Below are 21,200 nucleotides of genomic sequence, written 5' to 3' on the forward strand. Positions count from 1 at the left end.
CACAAAAAAAACCAAACGTCCTCTTGAAAATGATGTTGATGATAATGACCTTCGACCGTCCAGATCAATTGAGTTTTGGCCACGCTTTCTTGTTATTGAATCTGCTGATAAAACGCCTCTAAAATTGAACCCGTTCGCAGTTGCCAAAGGTATTCAAGGTATTGCCGGGGAAGTTAAGAGCATTAAACGGTTACGTTCAGGTGCACTGCAGGTTGAGTGTGGGAAACGGCAGCAGTCAGTCAATTTGATGAGCATAGAATCGTTTGTTGGAATTCCGGTTACTGTATCTGCTCATAAGACGTTAAACACGAGCAAAGGGATCATCAGAGACCGTGATCGGTTGTTTTCTGACATGACAGAACTTGACATCATGACTGAAATGAAAGATCAAGGTGTGCTCGACGTCAAACGCTTTTCAGTCCGTAAGAACAATGAAAGTGTTCCAACCAATACGTATCTGTTCTCCTTTTCATCTCCGACAGCTCCAAAATCATTGAAGGCTGGTTACTGCAACATCAAGGTTGACGTGTACATTCCGAACCCACTGAGATGTTTTAAATGTCAGAAGTACGGCCATGGTGTAAGTACTTGTACATTGTCCGTTGTGTGTGCCCACTGTGGTGAGAAGACACACACAACAGAAGATTGTACTAGTGACTTCAAAAAATGCACCAACTGCTCAGGCGACCATTCCTCATTTTCTAAACAATGTCCTGTTTGGAAAGAACAAATGGAAATAAATAAAATCAAATTCACTCAAAATATCTCTTTTTCTGAGGCCAAAAATATAGTAAAAAGAACTGATCTTCCAGAAAGTTATTATGCTGCGGTGGCAAAAACAACATTGGAGTTACGCTCCAAAATAACAAAATCATCCACAGGCTGCCAAACTACTTTGACTTGGGTCAACTGCGATTCTCCACAGCTTTTGTACCCTGCTATATCATCACAGACTGAGGAACCACTCCCTAGTACCTCAAAGCCGTCTTCTGATCACAAATCATCATCATCTCAGTCACATTCAAGGTCTCAATCAACATCTGATAGTCAGCAAACGGTGAAAAGTAAACCAAAGCCAAAGCCTGATGCTTTAAAACAACACAGTAGCAGAGCTCCTAAGGGGTCACAAAATAAAATTCAATTGTACAATAAATATGGGTCTCTTGAAGATATGGACGTTTCTGAAAACGTCCATTCTAGGGCACATAGCTTGTCGCCCTCCAAAAGAGTGCGGGGTAGATCCCCAATAAATCCCCCCAAAAGATAGTTTATACCAATAATATTGTACAGTGGAACTGCAGAGGATTGAGGACTAATTTACATGAACTACAGCTATTAGTCCAAGATTTTATACCTTCAGCGATATGTCTCCAAGAGACATATTTAAAACAAACAGATACATTTAATTTTCGTCAGTTTAATGCATATCATTGTTTTGCACCTCCGGGTGATCGGGCCACTGGCGGATCATCCATTCTAGTCAAACAAAACGTTATTCAAAGCCCTGTTTCACTTAATACTAATATGCAGGCTGTTGCAGTGAGAATTACGTTACATGTAGCGTTTACGCTATGCTCTCTTTATATTTCTCCGTCTTCGACGTTTGCCAGAACTGATATTCAAGCTCTATATGATCAGCTCCCGAAGCCCTGTATTATAATGGGAGATTTAAATGGGCACAACCCACTCTGGGGTAGTGTAACTACAAACACTAAAGGTAAATTCTTGGAGGACTTTTGTTCTGACAATGATTTATGTATTTATAATGATGGTTCCAACACATATTTACACCCTGGTACAGGGACCTATTCTGCTCTTGACTTGTCATTGACAAATTCAGTACTACTTAATGAATTCGAATGGTCAGTCCACGATGACCTCTGTGGAAGTGACCATTTTCCTACTATATTAAAAGCTGTAACTCCATCCGATGTTCCTCCATCATCAAGGCGGAATTTTAAAAAGGCTAACTGGGCTTTATATGAAACACTGTGTGCTGAAAAACTTAAACCCGAACGTTTTATTGACGTTCCTGATGCTATCAAATCTTTTTCTGATGAACTGAATTTCATAGCTGATGAGTGTATACCAAAGTCCTCTACAGTTCCACACATAAGAAAACCATGGTTCAACGATGAGTGCAAACAAGCTAGGAAGGCAAGGAAAAAAGCAGAACATTATTTCCGTCGCCATCCTATGGTACATAATTTAAATAAATTTAAAATTTTAAATGCTAAAGCACGGCGTACTTTTAAACAGAACAAACGCCAAACTTGGCAAAATTATGTGTCCAAAATAAATTCTCGGACACCCATGTCCAAGGTATGGAACATGGTCCAGAAAATTAAAGGTAAAGGTACTAAATCTACTGTCCATCATCTTAAACATGGAGATCAATTGCTTACTGATAAATCAGATATTGCTAATAAACTGGGTGAAACCCTTGCTAAACACTCTTCCTCTTCTAATTATGTACCAAAATTCCAGCAATATCAAAAACAAGAAGAAAAGAAAACTATTAATTTCAATTCGGATAATGGGGAAGATTATAATGAAACGTTTTCTATTCATGAACTCCATACTGCTCTTGATCAGGCTCATGACACTGCTACTGGAGCTGATAACATACATTATCAACTCCTGAAGCACTTACCAGAATCCTGCCTAGAAACTCTCCTAAATATTTTTGATGATATTTGGACATCGGGTAACTTTCCTCCGTCATGGCGTGACGCCATAGTAGTACCAATACCTAAACCTGGACGTGATCATACGGATCCATCCAATTATCGTCCGATTTCATTAACAAGCTGTGTTTGCAAGACCATGGAACGCATGATAAATAATCGACTTGTTTGGTACTTGGAAACCAATAACCTTATAACAGATATACAGTGTGGTTTCCGTAAAAATAGAAGTACTGTCGATCACTTAGTGCGTTTGGAATCATTTGTAAAAAACGCCCTGATTAACAAACAACACGCTGTGTCTATCTTTTTTGATCTTGAAAAAGCATATGACACTACTTGGAAATATGGCATTTTACGAGATTTACATGACTTCGGGTTGCGAGGTCGTTTGCCTTAATTTATTGCCAAGTTTTTAAATAACAGACAATTCCAGGTCCGCGTGGGCTCTACCCTGTCTGATCATTACAATCAGGATCAGGGTGTTCCACAAGGCAGTATTTTGTCAGTCACTCTTTTTAGCATCAAGATCAACAGTTTATCAAAAGTTTTAAACGATTCAATTGATGGATCGTTATTTGTGGATGATTTTAATATTTCTTGTCGTGGTAAAAATATGCATACCATTGAACGGCAATTGCAGTTGTGTTTAAACAGGATTAATAAATGGTGTCTTGAAAACGGCTTTAAATTTTCTAAATCGAAAACTAACTGCATACATTTTTGTCGAAAATACAAACCACATAAAGACCCTGAACTGTCTCTAGATGGGACGCCGATTAAAGTTGTGAAGGAAGCCAAATTCTTGGGTCTAATCTTTGATTCACATTTAACTTTTTTACCACATATTAAATCACTTAAAACTAAATGCCTGAAAGCACTTGACTTGTTGAAAGTTGTTTCAAATTCAAAATGGGGAGGGGATCAAGCTACCCTTCTCCATCTCTATCGATCAATAGTTCGTTCTAAACTTGATTATGGCTCAATCGTTTACGGGGGAGCCTGCAAAAGCAATCTTAAACTTCTTGATCCTGTCCATCATCAAGGTCTGAGGCTTTGTCTTGGATCTTTTAGAACTTCACCTATTGACAGTCTCTATGTTGAGGCTGATGAACCTTCTCTTGAGCAGCGACGTATAAAGTTAGCTTTACAATACATTACTAAATTACACTCTAATCATTCTAACCCTGCATATAACTGTGTTTTCAATCCCCTTTATGAGGATTTATACAACAAAAAGTCTTCTCTTGTCCCGCCTCTGGGACATAGAATTAAACCCTTTCTTTCTGCTGCTGGGATTCAGCTGGAAAAGATAGCTCCCTCCCGTCTTCTTTCTTCTCCTCCCTGGCAGTTGGTCAGGCCTCAAGTAGACCTAACATTGACCACATTTAAAAAATCAGAGACTAATGAATTACAATATAAGCAAGAATATAATCAATTAAAACATAAATATAGCAATTATAAATCCTTATTTACAGATGGATCCAAGGATGGTGGCGCTGTGGCTTGTGCCACTGTCATTGGATCCAGAACAATATCTTCTAGATTACCAGATAGTAGTTCTATTTTTACAGCTGAAGCTAACGCCATATTAACAGCCCTTAAATATATTCAAAGACACCCGAAACGTAAACAATATATAATCTATTCAGACTCTCTTTCTTGTCTCCAGGCGATTAAAAATTTATCATGTAAACATCCACTTTTAATTGACATTATTGAATTGTATAATAATCTTGCTACTGGCCAATACGACATCGTCTTCTGTTGGTTACCCAGCCACGTGGGTATTTCCGGTAACGCAATGGCTGATCTTGCTGCCAAGGCAGCTCTTAACAAATCTGTGACACCACTTCTTATTCCTTACACTGATTACAAAGCTAGCATTAGAACTTACATCCGTGATCTGATGCAGAAGAAGTGGGACACCCAAGTAGGTATAAATAAATTACATGAAATAAAACCGTATATTGGTTACACCTACTTGGGCTGTCAGTCCAGATTTGAAGAGGTTATTTTAAGACGATGTCGTATTGGCCACACACGATATACTCATGCATACCTATTGAAAGGTGAGGATCCTCCGTTTTGTATCCCTTGTGATGAGAGAGTCACAGTCAAGCATATCCTGCTTGACTGTGTTGAATTCTCCATCACAAGGGATAAGTATTATACAGTTAAAACAATGAAGGATCTTTTTACCAGTGTTGGGTCTCATTTAATTATTGGTTTTTTAAAAGAAATAGATTTTTTGGTTGAATTTTGAAAACCTTTCGTGTAAATAGATGTATTTTAATTATTGGAAGTTTGGATTAGTAACTTGAATTGTTGGTGGCTGTACCCTCAAAGGGGGTTGAAGTATTGTAAAATTATTGTCCTCCTGAGAGGGTACGTAAGTCCAAAAGCATTCACAGTCAATTTAAACGTTCCATTGTTCTTAATCGTAGTATTTGTGTATTTTTAACTTTTGGCTAGATTTGTCTAAATTGCTAACAGCTGAGGGGATGATGTAAATCCAACTAGGGTCCATGCAGGTAGCAAAGGCACTGTAAGTCCCCATGGTCCCTAGTATGGTGATCTACCTTCGGTTGTTGGCAATCTATAGCCTGATTTTATATTGTATTGTCCGAATAGTGATATTAGTTTTAACTTTCCACACTAGTTTTAATTCAAACTGTGATATTCTAGTTGTTTTACTGTCCTTCGTTGGCAGGGTCTTATACTATACATATATTTCATTTCAGAATTAAATGTTCTCGTCACGATATGGCTGAGACATTGCCGATGTGACGTTAAATATTAACTCACTCACTCACTCACTCTAAAGAAAACACTGTATATTGTGCACCTCAATGCTTTGCCATCATCTTAGGCACTGACACGTCAGTTGATAACTAGGGAACACCTTTATGACAAAGCATCTTCCCAACACACAGGTTAATCCCGACATGCCTATACATACACTGAACACTTACATGGCTCAGAACTTGCGTTACTCCCTTTCACCCTGTCATTCAGTAACCGCATTCACATGTACCTACACTCATGCCGCAAGAGCTCGACACTAGACTGTGCGCTTATGTAAAATGACAAACACATGTCTTCCGCATTTGTTACATAAGACATATATGCCAACATATATGTCAAATCAGTCGTCAATTAAATCGACACATCCCTCGAAGCTAGACGTTCACATCCCTCTTACATTTTCGCCACAACACATCCACATCCCTCCTCACATTCTCGTTTCAAGACATTCACATTCCTCACATTCTCGTTTCAAGACATTCACATTCCTCACATTCTCGTTTCAAGACATTCACATTCCTCACATTCTCGTTTCAAGATATTCACATTCCTTACATTCTCGTTTCAAGACATTCACATCTCTCTTACATTCTCGCGACTTTTATGGCCACCATTGGTAGCAATTACAGCTCCACACCCTCAGCACAGATAGGATACTTCGATGAAGTCGTTCTTGCAGAATTCTTCCAGCAATGCGATGGTCAGTTGTGGAAGTGTCTGAGGTGTTTTCTTAAATTGACGTACACGTCGATATCCGGATTTTTAAGCGTAGTATTTGTGTTATTCCTTCAGTTGCTGGCGATCTATAGCCTGTTTTATGCTATGTTGTCCATATAATGATAGTAGTTTTAACTTTCTACACTAGTTTTAATGCTAATTGTGATAATTCAGTTGTTTTACTCTCTTTTGCCGACAGAGTTTTATTATAATGCACATATATCCAATTCCAGTGTTAACTGTTCCCGTCACGATATGGCTGAGATACAGCCGATGTAACGTTAAATATTAACTCACTCACCCCTAATACATCATAGGTGGAAAATAATTCTAAGCAGAGGACATGGCACAACCAGCCAATTGGTTGAACCGGGCCCACTCAACCACCCGTCTTGGTGAAGTCAGGGCCAAAATAGTGTGTTGAGTAATAGGAACACTCGTCCTGCTCCTATACCCTCAACTACCAGGATCCCTCTTCCACCGACACAGGGCCGCAACCCACGGCAAACGGGTTGGTGCATCAAATATGCCCCGGGGTCCACAACTGGGGGTTGGTGAGCTCTTAGCATTACCCAGCACCCATCATGAGGAGGTGTCTCTCCACGAGTATCACATGGGTTTATGAAAGTGAGTTGGTTACATATTCAAATACTGCTTTGTTTGTATTGTTTGGAAAAGGGAAAGTACAAAGGGCACCTACAATCCCTTTCACAGACCAGTTGAATTTACACTTCTTTCCATGCTACATTATGAACACAATATAGATTATAAAGTATTGTACATTTGTCTTTTGTTTTGCCAGCATACGAACACCTGATGAAGAGGTCCCATGTTCAACGCCTTGTGGTATCAGCGATTCTACTCTGAACTGCACAACCCTTTTATAAAAGGACCTCTATCCCAAAAGGGGCCCCAGTTAGGAAATAAAGGCATTCTGTTTTCATTTTTGCGGTCCTTTATCTGTTGATTTAAGACCGGTAAATGTCATTGAAAGCCGAAAGCGTTAGCATGTGTGGCATAGGAATATGGTGTGCACCTCTGGAGATAAAGAACTCACGTCGGCTGCTCGCTTGCTCGTGCATCAAGCCTACTGTGCACAATCATGCACCAGAATAACACGACACCGGGTTCGATTCCTTACATGGGTACAATTTATGCTGTTCCCTGCCGTTATATTGCTGGAATATAGTTCAAAGTGGCTTTAAAGTAACAACCTAATTCATTTACTATTATCGGAAAAAGCAAATTGGGCAGTAAAAGCATATTCATTCATCAAATATCGTTAAAATACAGAGGTTCCTAAATAAGAACAGAGCAAGAAAAATAAAAAGAACAAACAACCTCAGAAACCTGATAACTTATATCTTATATTTAATTATGATAACTTTAGTTCACCTAGTGTTGCAATGTTACATGCAACCTTCTGGTTTCCTTTCACAAATAAAATGTGATGGAGTGTCACATTTGATATCATTCCAGTCATACGTTCCCGACACCCTCCTTAACTCCAGACAGTGTTCCTGGCCTTTGGAGTTATCAGGTTGCCTTGGCCAGTGTGCATAGTTCATGCGACGTTGTCCTTCCCACAGCCATTTCCCCTCTACGGTCAGATCGGTACCACCAAGCCAGTAATTGGGAGCTGCAAACAGTTGAAGGAATTCAGAACAGCATACCCTGGTCATAATGCCACCGTTTGTCCAGGAGAAAAAAAATGGCTCTAAATTCAGGGTGGCATTATGACCAGGTGGTGGCAGAGGTCCTTCTATGCAATCAACAAGGTGGTTAAGCTGAAGTTTCTGTAATGAGCCTTGAAATGACTGGGTAATTCAATTGTCTGGAGAATGTACTTCACTTATTCTTGTAAGTGGAACGAAATATTTTGCCGCGTGTCTGTGCCTGGCAAACTGGTGGTGTATATGACTACCTAAAGATTTAATGAGTTTGGTCAATTAAGTTGAGTGGTGGCAATTAACCAATTGAGGTGTGTATGCTACATGCAACCAGTGTACTTGACATAATAACAAAGGAAATGACATTTGTTGCATTTAGCAAATGGAACTATATCCACTTTGGCATTATAACCAGGTTATGATAAGGTAAGAAAAGCCGTTTAGGCAAATAAAAGGCATTATGTCTAGTGTACCATTATACGTATGGTGCACTCCACATAGATTTCCTGAAATATGTTGAATAAATCAAAACATGCCGTTTGTCCGTAGCATCGTCCCAAGTACGCGACAACGCGACTACAATCGAGTGGCTTATACTGAAGAAGGTAATATTTAACACGTTTTATCCTTGGAAATATGTGTGCATCACCAATCATTTACACACAGTAATTACGTTCAATATATGATCAAAATTGACAAACTTTATGGATAAGAACTTCGTTATTGCTAGAGTTCAAAATTTTGGTATAGATTCTTGTACCTTTGTCAAGCAGGGATCTGTATTGAAACGTCGCACTCTCTTAAAAAAGAAGTTGTTATCCATAAAGTTTCTTCGTTTTGTGCATGTCAGCTTCTAAAATGCCACCCAGAGAAAATACATGATCATCTGACACTATAACACAGTGCTACACATGGAAATCCTGAGACATCTACAATATCCAGGACAGTAGTCAGTGAAAGTATAGAAACGTTGATCACGTCAATAAGATTAGTGGTATGATCTGCTTCCCAATGTTTCTAATGGTAAAGTAGAGAAAGGACATGTTGGGCATAGTTTTGGTACTGTTCATAAAAAGAGTGTACTGCCTAGATAATTCAGGATGACAACATTGCAGCAAAACTGGAATAAAGTGGAGTCTCATGGTGGCATGTGGTCGTGTGCGTGGAACTCAGGTCACAGTTAGGTGAAGTTAAGGAACGTTGTGCTCGGAGAGTCCTTGGATGGCTGACCCCTGAACACTTGACTCCTGAGAGTTTCTAGGACTTCTGTTCTGCCCCACAACAAAACACATGTGGTCTCGTTTGTTCAAAGGTGCTTCTGTTCACTGAGCAGCAAATAGGTACCTTCTAGTGCCAAACAGGCAGCTTGGGTTAATCACATTATTTGGGCGATTCATGCTGATAATAACATAAACATTTAAGTATTGTTACGAGAGTGTATCTTCCTTGATTTGATTTGTTATTGATTAGTTTGCGGTAGTTGTAATTGGGTCACAATATTTAAGGTTTTAGTGTTAGTTATTATGGGTCACATTTCCAACAGAGAATTATTTAAGGGGCACGCCTCTTAGGCAGTACTTTGGAGTTATCTGCCCTTAGCTGTCTGTTTGTTTACTTTCCGGTACGAGAAAGTTCTCAGCTGACGGTGATGTTGGCGAAGTTGTAGTGTGTGCATGAACTTTCTAGAGGCATTGAATATATATAAGGGCTTGTTGTGGTGTCGACACACACACACACACACCACACTTGATCACGGAATTACGATCTGGATTACTTAGAACTGTGTGACGCCAACATCAATCCCTTTCGCCATAGCCTGAGTGATATATCATCAAACTTTGTTCAGTAACTGATTCTCTGTGTAAATCAAGACTTACAGGACTGGTGAGTTTGCTGTATATTTTGTGACCCATTGCCTTAGATATTGTCTCATTTGTATTATATTTGAAATCGGTGTTGTGAAATTGACTTGTGACTTTGCATAACTTGCTCTCTTTGCTTAATAATACAATATTTGAATGTTTTAGACTTGTTTTTGTTCTGTTTTGTTGGCTCACAGGGGATTTCTTACACCGTTTGTCAAGGGAAACTCCTAACCGTAACGGTATATATTAGAAGTAAAAGTCAAATCTCATGAAAAGCAAAATGTCCCATAAGAATCTCACCTCTCCTATGTCGAATAGCATATCCTTTGATGAACGAGTCTTCATCTCTGTTTTCTACCGTCGCCAGGTGGCTCTCCAAGTACCGACAGTAGGACTGAAAGGTACACTCCATTATTCAAACAGAAAGATGAGGAAGTCCCTTCCTTACCGACAGTTACCATCAATGCATCTTGATATTACATAAATATGAAACACTAAATTTGTTCAAGTCTAGGGTGGTGATGCTTGCACATATTTTTAACAGTGACAGAAAACATATGATTCTGTAAGAACCGTGATATTCCTGTTGTCGGTCCGTATATGAGTATACGGGTCCAGTTTGAGCATCGATTTAAGATTAAATTGTTACGAGTGTGTATTTCCTGTGTATCTATGTTATTAATTCGGTAATAATTATTACTAAACAATGTTTAGTGTTTTGAATAGTAAATATTATCGTTTTAGTATCTGGTCAACACTTTTAGCATTCTGGCATTCCGGAATTTATCTCTTCCTAGTTTTCGATGTTTCACTTCCGGGATACTGTTTTGAGACCATTCTACAGTGCTGACGATAGTCGTTTGTGCCCGAACTTTCGGGAATTGACTGTATAAACATATAAATAGGTTGGTTGCCGTGTTGACTCTTGTCAAGGCCTGAATCTACAATAACTGCTGTCGCACCATCGCTGTGTTTACATTTTGTCACAGCTGTTCCCTCTCACATCAAGACTTTGGTGAGTTTGATATATTGTATTTTTGTGACCCACTGACTTAGATTTTGTCTCTTTTGAAATGTACCTGAAAATTGCATTATCATTTTGACTTGTGACTCTGTATATCTTGCTCTCGTTACAAAACAATATATAATTTGAACGTGAACAACTTGTCTTTGTTCTGGTTTGCTGGTTTGCAAGGGGATTTGTTTAAATAGTTTGTCACGGTAAATTCTTAACCGTAACAAAATGACACGAGTCATTCAGGTCCGCAACTATGATAACGAGGTCCCGTTTACAACTTCGTTTCCTGAAGACCAGTTCTAACCCGGATCTGTTCGTCCCATAATTGTGAAAGAATGAAATATGCTTGGTCCGGAAAAGACATATTTCAGACAAATCTAACCTTCACAGATGGTCAGGAAATTTCAACCTACATTGTATGGTAATAATTACTTCTTGTGGTTTGATCGTTTGAAGTCCAGTTGGGTAGATGTTTTCAAGGTCTAAATTCCTTCGAGTACATTGTTAAAGGAGGGAAGAATACGCTGCTGTCTGTCAGCGTATATTGCTCGAATATTGCTAAAAGTGGAGTAAAACCAAACCTAGTCACTATCCATCGTATAAATAGTTCCATTTTAGGTCGAAAACCTACAAGTTGTCTTTCGTTCTATTATATATTAGGCCTTGACAATTATGCCAAACTTTTGTCTGCAAGATAAAATAATCACTCAGCGTACTTTCAAACAGGAGAAGCCTTTTGTTTTTCTGATGGTTTGACCTCTGTTGCATGTATACGTAATGACAACGCGCCGCAAGTATGCACGTTTTAACCAAGTAAACGCAGGTAATGCACGCTTCATGCATTAGTTGTTCTCATCACGATATTGATGCATTATTGCCGATGCAACGATAAAATGTAAATCACTCATCACTTACATGGTAACAAACTGATATGAAATTTTAATGGGATTTTAAATGTAATTCCCATACACTTAAAGACTGTTTTTGAAGCAGTACACCAGTTCTCAAAGTTCAGTACAAATTATCCATGTGAATTGTTTAGTGTATTATTATGAATTTGTCTTACTTTTCTTCAGCACTATATCCTGTTTACGTATCAGAAAGCTGTTGTGACAATGTACGTGAAGAAGAATATGTAGGTTTAATTGTTTGGGGTATGTGTTTCCAAAGATATCAAAAGAAAGTCAGCAGTAGATGAAGTATTTAGGACCATCCACGTTTCACGTGACAATCCAGTGCATTGCCAAGAATTTGTCTGCTGGCATTTTACCAAACCAATTACTTCAGGTGGACTGACACTTTAGAGCCAGATGCATACATCTATTTTTGTATAAATATGAAAAGTTGAATTTTGTAAACTCGAAAAAGAATGTATTTTTACAATTCTAAACTCACTCACTCACGGGTGGCCAGAATATTTGTGTGATACCAGTTGTTTTATTAGCTGGTTTGATAATGTTAAGCCCAGTGGGATACAGTTTTCAAGATCCAAGAGAAGAATGGACTGATACACTTACAGCTGCCTCCGCAAACGAACCTGTGATGGTGGAGAACCAGTAGCAGGACCTTCGGTGTTGCTGAAATCCTGGCGGGCATCCTGAGAACAAAAAATGTCACTTATGAATGGAATCACTTGGGAGGGAGGTAGTACACCAGTGTAACAGGAAGCTGGCCACAAACTAATGGTCAAATAGCTATGCGAGTACACGCTGACATTCCTGTGGTGGCTTGTACACGTGCATTACTGTAGGTATTTGTAATGGTATATTTGATAACGACAAAATGTCAAGTATGAATGGAATCTGGCCACAACTTAATGGTCAAATAGCCATGCGAGTACAAGCTGCCATTCCAGTGGATGCGTATGCACGTACATTACTGTAGGAATTTGTAATGGTATATTTGATGGTGTATGTGTGTATGCCGTTGTACGTGTACTCACACTGATACAGTGGATATGTGTTAAATACATAGACACGTTTTTCTCTCTCTCTCTCTCTCTCTCTCTCTCTCTCTCAGGCACCCGTGGCGAGCCACCTCCTCGTGGTGGGTGCTGGGTAACGCCAAGAGCTCGCCAACACCCCCGTAGTGGACCCGGGGGGATATTTGGTCCACCAACCCGTTTGCCGTGGGTTGCGGCCCTGTGTCGGTGGAGGAAGGGATCCTGGTGGTTGAGAGCATGGGAGCAGGACTATTGCTCCTATTGCTCAACACACCACTTTGGCCCTGACTTCACCTAGACGGGTGGTTGAATGGGCCCGGTTCAACCAATCGGCTGGTCATGCTAAGCCCTGTACATGTAAATGTTGTTCACAAATTTGAGAAAATATGTAATTTTTTGTCTTGGCTTCATGATGATTCATTTGTATTTCGATTGTACAATTCAAATTTCGTAACTTGCCTAGAGTCCTATGTCCAGAAGGCAGTGGCTCATGGGCCAATCAAGTGGAATAAATACTTTTGTGTTATTCTGCTTGAGTATACCATCCGGGTATCCTTGGTGCTGCAGGCAGGAAACCCGCCTGCTTTTAGCATTGTCCTTGTGATACTCCGTGGCGGGTGGGGAGCTCGGATGATGAAACAATATAAACTTACCATGGCTTACGAAACTCCCCTCAAAAAAACAAAACGTCCTCTTGATACTACTGATCCTGATGTTGAAGACCAAGGACTGTCCACATCCATTGACTACTGGCCACGGTTTATTGTAATTGAGACCACTGACAACACTCCGTTAAAGCTGAACCCTTTTGCGGTATCAAAAGGCATACAGGGCATTGCAGGTGATGTTAGAAACGTTAGACGTTTACGAACAGGTTCTTTGCTTGTTGAGTGTAATAGGAGGCAACAGGCAACCAATCTCCTTTCAACAAAATCATTTGTAGGCATTCCAGTGTCAGTCTCTCCTCACCGTACTCTTAACACTAGTAAGGGTATTGTGAGAGACCGTGATAGACTATTTGCGGATATGCTGGAAATTGACATTGCTGCAGAGATGAAGGACCAAGGTGTGTTATTTGTGAAACGTTTCACAACCCGAAGAAACAACCAGATCCAACAAACCAACACCTATTTATTTTCATTTTCCACTCCAACGGCTCCAAAATCAATAAAGGCCGGCTACTGTCACATCAAAGTGGAAACGTTTATTCCTAATCCACTCAGATGTTTCAAGTGTCAAAAGTATGGTCACGGTGTAAATTCCTGCACATTGTCTGTTGTGTGTGCTCACTGCGGTGAGAAGACCCACACAACAGAAGATTGTGACAGTAATTACAAGAAATGCACCAATTGTTCAGGAGACCATTCGTCTTTCTCAAAAGAGTGTCCGATTTGGAAGTACCAGATGGAAATAAACAAACTAAAATTTACTCAAAATATCAGCTTTGCCGAAGCGAAACAACTTGTTCAAAGATGCGATCCACAAGAAACATATGCTTCTAAAACAAAACCATCATCTGAACCATCCTCTAAGGCTTCTACGTCTTCTTCAGCTGCTCAAACAAACTTGACTTGGGTGCACACTGATTCCCCAGAGGTTTTTTCACCCGCTATTTCTACTCAGACCGCTGAGCTACTTCCTCGCATGTCGCAAAGTCAATCAGGGCCAGCTTCGGATTCATCATCACAGCCACCTGCAAGGTCTCAATCTTTGTCAAATGTCCAACAAATTCCTAAAGGAAAAACTAAACCTATGCCTGATTCTTCAAAAAAGCAAAGTGGCAGAGCCCCAAAAGGGTCTGAAAACAGAATTAAGCTTTATAATAAATACGGATCACTTGAGGACATGGACGTGTCCGAAAACGTCCAATCAAGGGCACACAGCTTGTCGCCCTCAAAAAAAGTACGGGGTAGATCCCCAATCAACCCGCCCAAACGATAATCCATTGCAAAAATATTGTACAGTGGAACTGTAGAGGCCTAAGGACCAATTTCAACGAGTTACAGCTACTTGTCCAGGATCTTGCACCATCCGCTTTCTGTCTCCAGGAAACCTATCTGAAGGAGACAGACGCTTTTGATCTACGTCAGTTCACTTCATATAATTGTTTTTCACCTCCAGGTGATAGGGCCACTGGAGGGTCTTCAATTCTTGTAAAACAGGATGTTATCCATAGTCCTGTAACACTCACAACTAGTCTCCAAGCTGTTGCAGTGAGACTAACTCTTCACGTTACCTTTACACTATGCTCTTTATATATTTCACCTTCTTCAGCACTCCAGCAGTCTGATCTTCAAGCTCTCTATGACCAACTTCCTAAACCTTGTATTTTAATGGGTGATCTCAATGGACATAACCCGATTTGGGGTGGTACAAACACAAACTCTAAAGGTAAAATACTGGAAGATTTTATAGCCAATAATGACTTGTGTATATACAATGATGATTCAAGCACTTATCTGCACCCTGCAACTGGCGCCTACTCTTCTCTGGATCTGTCTCTTGCAGACCCTTCTCTACTAAATGAATTTGAGTGGTCAGTCCACAATGACCTCTGTGGAAGTGACCACTTTCCAACTATCTTAACAGCAACTAATCCATCTGATTCTCCATCTTATACAAGATGGAATTTTTCCAAGGCAGACTGGTCGTTATTTGAAATGTTATGCACATCTAAACTACGGCCGCAGTGTTTCAGTGAAGTAACTGATCCTATTCGGCTTTTTTCTGACACTTTAAATGAAATAGCTGATGAGTGTATACCTAGGTCTTCTACTGCTCCACATGTACGGAAACCATGGTTCAATTCCGATTGTAGGCAAGCCAGAAAAGCGAGGAAAAAGGCGGAAAATTATTTCCGCTATCATCCAACTGTCCACAACTTGAATAAGTTTAAAATCCTCAATGCGAAAGCCCGTCGTACCTTCAAACACAACAAACGGCAATCTTGGAGGAACTACGTTTCCAGGATTAATTCGCGCACGCCAATGTCCAAGGTATGGAACATGGTTCAAAGAATTAAAGGTAAAGGTTCTAAATCTTCAGTTCACCATCTCAAAGATGGTGATAATTTAATTACTGACAAGTCTCATATTGCAAATAAAATTGGCGAAACACTTGCCAAAAATTCTTCATCGGCAAATTATGTCCCTGAGTTTCAGAGATATCAGAAACAACAGGAAAAGAAAAAACTTAATTTCGAATCAAATAATGGTGAAGATTATAATGAAGTTTTCTCATTACATGAGTTATATACAGCTCTTGACCAAGCTCATGACACTGCAGCAGGTGATGACAATATTCATTATCAGCTACTGAAACATTTGCCTGAACCATGTCTGGTCACACTTTTAGATATATTTGACAAAATATGGACGTCTGGAGCATTTCCTCCTTCGTGGCGTAATGCCATTGTAGTCCCAATACCAAAACCTGGCAGGGATCATACAGATCCGTCGAATTACAGACCGATATCTCTCACTAGCTGTGTCTGTAAAACCATGGAACGTATGGTGAATAATAGATTAGTTTGGTATCTTGAAACCAATAATCTCATTACAAATATTCAGTGTGGTTTCAGGAAAAATCGCAGTACCATTGATCATTTGGTACGCTTAGAATCCTTCGTGAAAAATGCAATCGTAAATAAACAACATGCTGTATCAATTTTCTTTGATCTTGAGAAAGCTTATGATACGACCTGGAAGCATGGTATTTTGAGGGATTTACATGAATTTGGATTGAGAGGTCGTTTGCCTCTTTTTATATCAGAGTTTTTAAAAGACAGGCAATTTCAAGTCCGAGTAGGTTCTACCCTGTCTGATCATTATAATCAGGATCAGGGTGTCCCTCAAGGTAGTATTTTGTCTGTCACTTTGTTTAGTATTAAGATCAACAGTTTATCCAAGGTTTTAAATGATTCAATTGATGGATCATTATTTGTGGATGATTTTAATATTTCTTGTCGTGGTAAAAATATGCACACTATTGAAAGACAACTGCAGTTATGTTTGAACAAAATAAATAAATGGTGTCTTGAAAATGGCTTCAAATTTTCTAAATCCAAAACTAATTGCATACATTTTTGTAGAAAATATAAGCCGCATAAGGACCCTGAACTATCTTTAAATGGCACTCCCATCAAGGTTGTAAAGGAGGCCAAGTTCCTGGGTTTAATTTTCGATTCTCATTTAACCTTCTTGCCACACATTAAATCCCTTAAAGCTAAATGTCTGAAGGCACTAGATTTGTTAAAGGTTGTTTCAAATTCAAAGTGGGGAGGGGATCAAGTTACCCTCCTTCACTTATACAGATCATTGGTACGATCTAAACTTGATTATGGCTCCATTGTATATGGTGGAGCCTGTAAAAGCAGCCTCAAACTATTAGATTCTGTCCATCACCAAGGTCTAAGACTTTGTCTTGGATCTTTTAGAACCTCACCTGTTGCCAGTCTCTATGTTGAGGCTGATGAATCATCTCTTTCACAACGCCGTATAAAATTGTCTTTACAATACATTACTAAACTATATTCTAATAAATCTAACCCAGCCTATGACTGTGTGTTCAATCCGCTTTATGAAAATTTGTATGACAAGAGGTCTTCTCTTGTTTCACCTCTAGGACACAGAATTAAACCCTTTCTTTCTTCCGCCAGAATTGAGTTGGAAAACATAGCTCCCTCCCGTCTCCTTTCTTCTCCTCCTTGGCAGTTGGTTAGGCCACAAGTTGACCTAACATTAACTTCATTTAAAAAATCAGAAACGAATGAATTACAATATAAACAAGAATATAATCAATTAAAACATAAATATAGCAATTACAAACCCTTATTTACAGATGGATCCAAGGACGGTGGTGCAGTAGCTTGTGCCACTGTCATTGGATCGAGAACAATATCTTCTAGACTTCCCGATAACAGCTCTATTTTTACTGCAGAAGCAAACGCCATATTAACTGCTCTTCAATATATTCAAAGACACCCTAAACATAAACAGTATATAATCTATTCAGACTCTCTCTCTTGCCTTCAGGCTATTAAAAATATTTCTTGTAAACATCCACTTTTAATAGAAATTATTGAATTGTACAATAATCTTGCTACTGGCCAGTGCGACATTGTTCTTTGTTGGTTACCTAGTCACGTTGGCATTTCTGGGAACACAATGGCCGATCTTGCTGCTAAAGCAGCACTCAGCAAATCTGTGACACCACTTCTTATTCCATACTCAGATTATAAAGCTGCAATAAGATCTTATATCCGTGATCTGATGCAGAAGAAGTGGGACACCCAAGTGGGTATAAATAAATTACATGAAATAAAACCTTATATCGGTTATACTTACTTGGGTTGTCAGTCCAGATTTGAGGAGGTCATTATACGACGATGTCGCATTGGCCATACGAGGTATACTCACGAGTATTTATTAAAAGGTGAAGATCCTCCGTTTTGTATCCCTTGTGATGAAAGAATCACAGTCAAGCATGTCCTGCTTGACTGTGTTGAATACTCTATAACAAGGGATAAATATTTTAATTCACGAACTTTGAAGGATCTTTTTAATTCTGTTAGCTCTCATTTAATTATTGCATTTTTAAAAGAATTAGATTTGCTAAATGAATTGTAAATAGATGAATATTTTATACTTGGAAGTTTGAATTAGTAACTTAGAGTGTTAGTGGCTGTATCCTCGAGGGGGGTTAAAGCACTGTAAAATTATTGTCCTCCTGAGAGGATACGTAAGTCCCAAAACATTTGAAGTCAAATTTGATCTTCCATTTTGTCTTAGCCGTAGAATATGTGTCATTTTAATTTGTGGCTAATCTTGCTTACAATCACCATCAACTGAGGGGATGATGTAAATCCAGCTAGGGACCATGCAGGTAGCAAAAGTACTGTAAGTCCCCATGGCCCCTAGTATGGTGATCTACCTTCAGTTGTTGGTGATCTATATAGCCTGTTTTTATATTGTATTGTCTGAATAGGAATATTAGTTTTAACTTTTCACGCTAGTTTTACTTCTTATTGTGATATTCTAGTTGTTTTACTGTCCTTCGGCGACAGGTTTTTATCATATACATAGATTCCTTTTTTAAGAATGCTCTCGTCACGATATGGCTGCAATACTGCCGATGTGACGTTAAATGTTAACTCACTCACTCTCTCTCTCACTCTCTCTCAGTTATAACAATTCATGTTAAAGAAGAGGACGCTTCTTTGTTGAACCATGGTCATTGTTCACCTGTTTATGAGTAATCGTTTATGTTTATTATTTAAGAATAAGTTCATACAGCTGTAACTTGAAAATTTGAAAGTCGGATATCACTGGTACAGAGATACAGCTGTTAAGAAGAACTATGTAAATGTTTGTAGTACATGTTTGTAATGATAAAGAACCTTGTTAGCAAGGATTGAATTTGACTGTAATCGATAACGGTGACCTATGTAGTACTGGTTATATGTTTATACTGTAACTGACAATGGTGTGCTCTCTTTATAAAATATTTTACTCAACGCAAGTGCACTGATTTCTGTGTGTATGGGATCGAACAAATATACAGTATCAATAAAACCGTCAGACACTGGAATCCTCATTGTGTATAGATGTGGAGATCCTGATTCTGTGTACGAAGTATTTTGGTAATAAACGAAAAACACCCTCAGACTAATGTAACAATATGCCAGAAAACCTCTTTCTTTGTGTGGTAATTGACAATTTGTTACGATAGTTGTAGATTGTGTCTCTGTATCAGCGGATGTAAGAACATTGGGGGTTTGTTTATACGATGGCTTGTTAAAAATACAAACAAAGTCATGTCCAATCTTAACTTGTAAAACCGAGGATTATACGAGGGGCGTCCCAAAAGTAGTTGGTCTCGTCTATGCAATCACAGAATCAACTGTTTCCTACACATCATCTGTCAACCTAAGGCAAACTCATTTTTGTCGTGTCCCAGTCTCACGATCAGGTGGTCAGGCTCGGTGACTTGGTTGATACATGTTATCAATTCCCACTTGTGCAGATCGATGCTCATGTTGTTGATCACTGGATTGTCTGGTTCAGAGTCGATTTACAGACCGTTGCCACATAGCAGGAATATTGTGAACTGTGGCGTAAAACTAAACTCATTCACTCACTCACCACAAATTGTGGCCAAGAACCAACAGCGTGCAAGAATCCCTCATAAGAAGATGTTACAGCTTCAGTATCGATGGGGCTTTTTTTAGTGTTAGCTCCCCGCCCAACAAGAACGGAGATGCTTCAGAGTGCTACAATAGCAAGACTACATGGATGTAATACTCCAGCAAGAAGGACACAGATAGCTACAATAGTTACATACAGTGTAAAATGCCAGCCTAATTCGGTCCCAAACAGCTATCTGATGCAGAATTGGTCCATGAACTACCGCCTTCTCATATACCTAAGGAAAGTTGTCATATGATCGAACTGCGCTGATTTCCATGTTAACCACGTGCACAAATATATAAACCTAAAGTGTGCTTCTCACTATATATTAGGTCATCTCTTGTTTTCCCAGAATGACCGCATCTGAGGTTTTTGTCTTGGAGGGACAGGTTTTACTTTTCGCTAGAAAAACCAGGTTTTACTTTTCATTAGTAAGACCTCTTAACAGATTTAAACTTTTCGTTAGTAAGACCGCTTCCCAGGTTTTACTTTTCATAACTTCATACGAACATGAACATTCAGTTGATACAGGCACCCGTGGCGAGCCACCTCCTCGTGGTGGGTGCTGGGTAACGCCAAGAGCTCGCCCACACCCCCGTAGTGGACCCGTGGGGATATTTGGTCCACCAACCCGTTTGCCGTGGGTTGCGGCCCTGTGTCGGTGGAGGAGGGGATCCTGGTGGTTGAGGGCAATGGGAGCAGGACCAATGTTCCTATTGCTCAACACACCACTTTGGCCCTTACTTCACCTAGACGGGTGGTAGAACTGGTCCAGTTCTATCAATCGGCTGGTCACGCCAAGCCCTGAGCTACAACTATTTCATGCTCAAAATTTATGAAACTGGTAATTTGATTTTTCATGCTTGGCTCTTTGGAGATTGTAATTTGAAATTCATCATTTTATATATGTTTTTGCCTAGAGTCGTATGCCCAGAAGGCGGTGGCTCATGGGCCAATCTGGTGGAAATATTAATCTTTTTATTTTTCTACTGGAGTATATCATCCGGGTATCCTTGGTACTGCAAGCTGGAGGCCCGCTTGCTTTAGCATTGTCCTTGTGATACTCCGTGGTGGGTGGGGAGCTCGGATGATGAACCATTTAAAACCAACTATGGCTTACGAAACCCCCATTAAAAAAGCAAAACGTCCACTGGACCCTGATGAAGATGATAATGAACACAGACCGACCCAGTCAATTGACTACTGGCCACGCTTTATAGTGATCGAGACTCATGATAAGACACCACTAAAGTTGAACCCGTTTGCAGTATCGAAGGCTATTCAAGGCATTGCGGGTGATGTCAAA

The 21,200-nt window shown here is 39.5% G+C and overlaps 1 protein-coding gene across 1 annotated transcript; it reads right to left on the bottom strand.

The window, feature by feature from the left end:
- Nucleotides 1–7,621: 7,621 nt before the first annotated feature.
- Nucleotides 7,622–13,741, bottom strand: LOC137259597 (perlucin-like; the record flags this gene model as incomplete). Its single annotated transcript, XM_067797214.1, has 4 exons — nt 7,622–7,851; nt 10,048–10,141; nt 12,283–12,362; nt 13,723–13,741. Coding segments are annotated over 4 exons (423 nt in total), but the record flags the coding sequence as incomplete, so codon positions are not given.
- Nucleotides 13,742–21,200: the final 7,459 nt, after the last annotated feature.

This window comes from Haliotis asinina, chromosome 13 (assembly GCF_037392515.1).
Source record: "Haliotis asinina isolate JCU_RB_2024 chromosome 13, JCU_Hal_asi_v2, whole genome shotgun sequence".
Lineage (NCBI taxonomy): Eukaryota > Metazoa > Mollusca > Gastropoda > Lepetellida > Haliotidae > Haliotis > Haliotis asinina.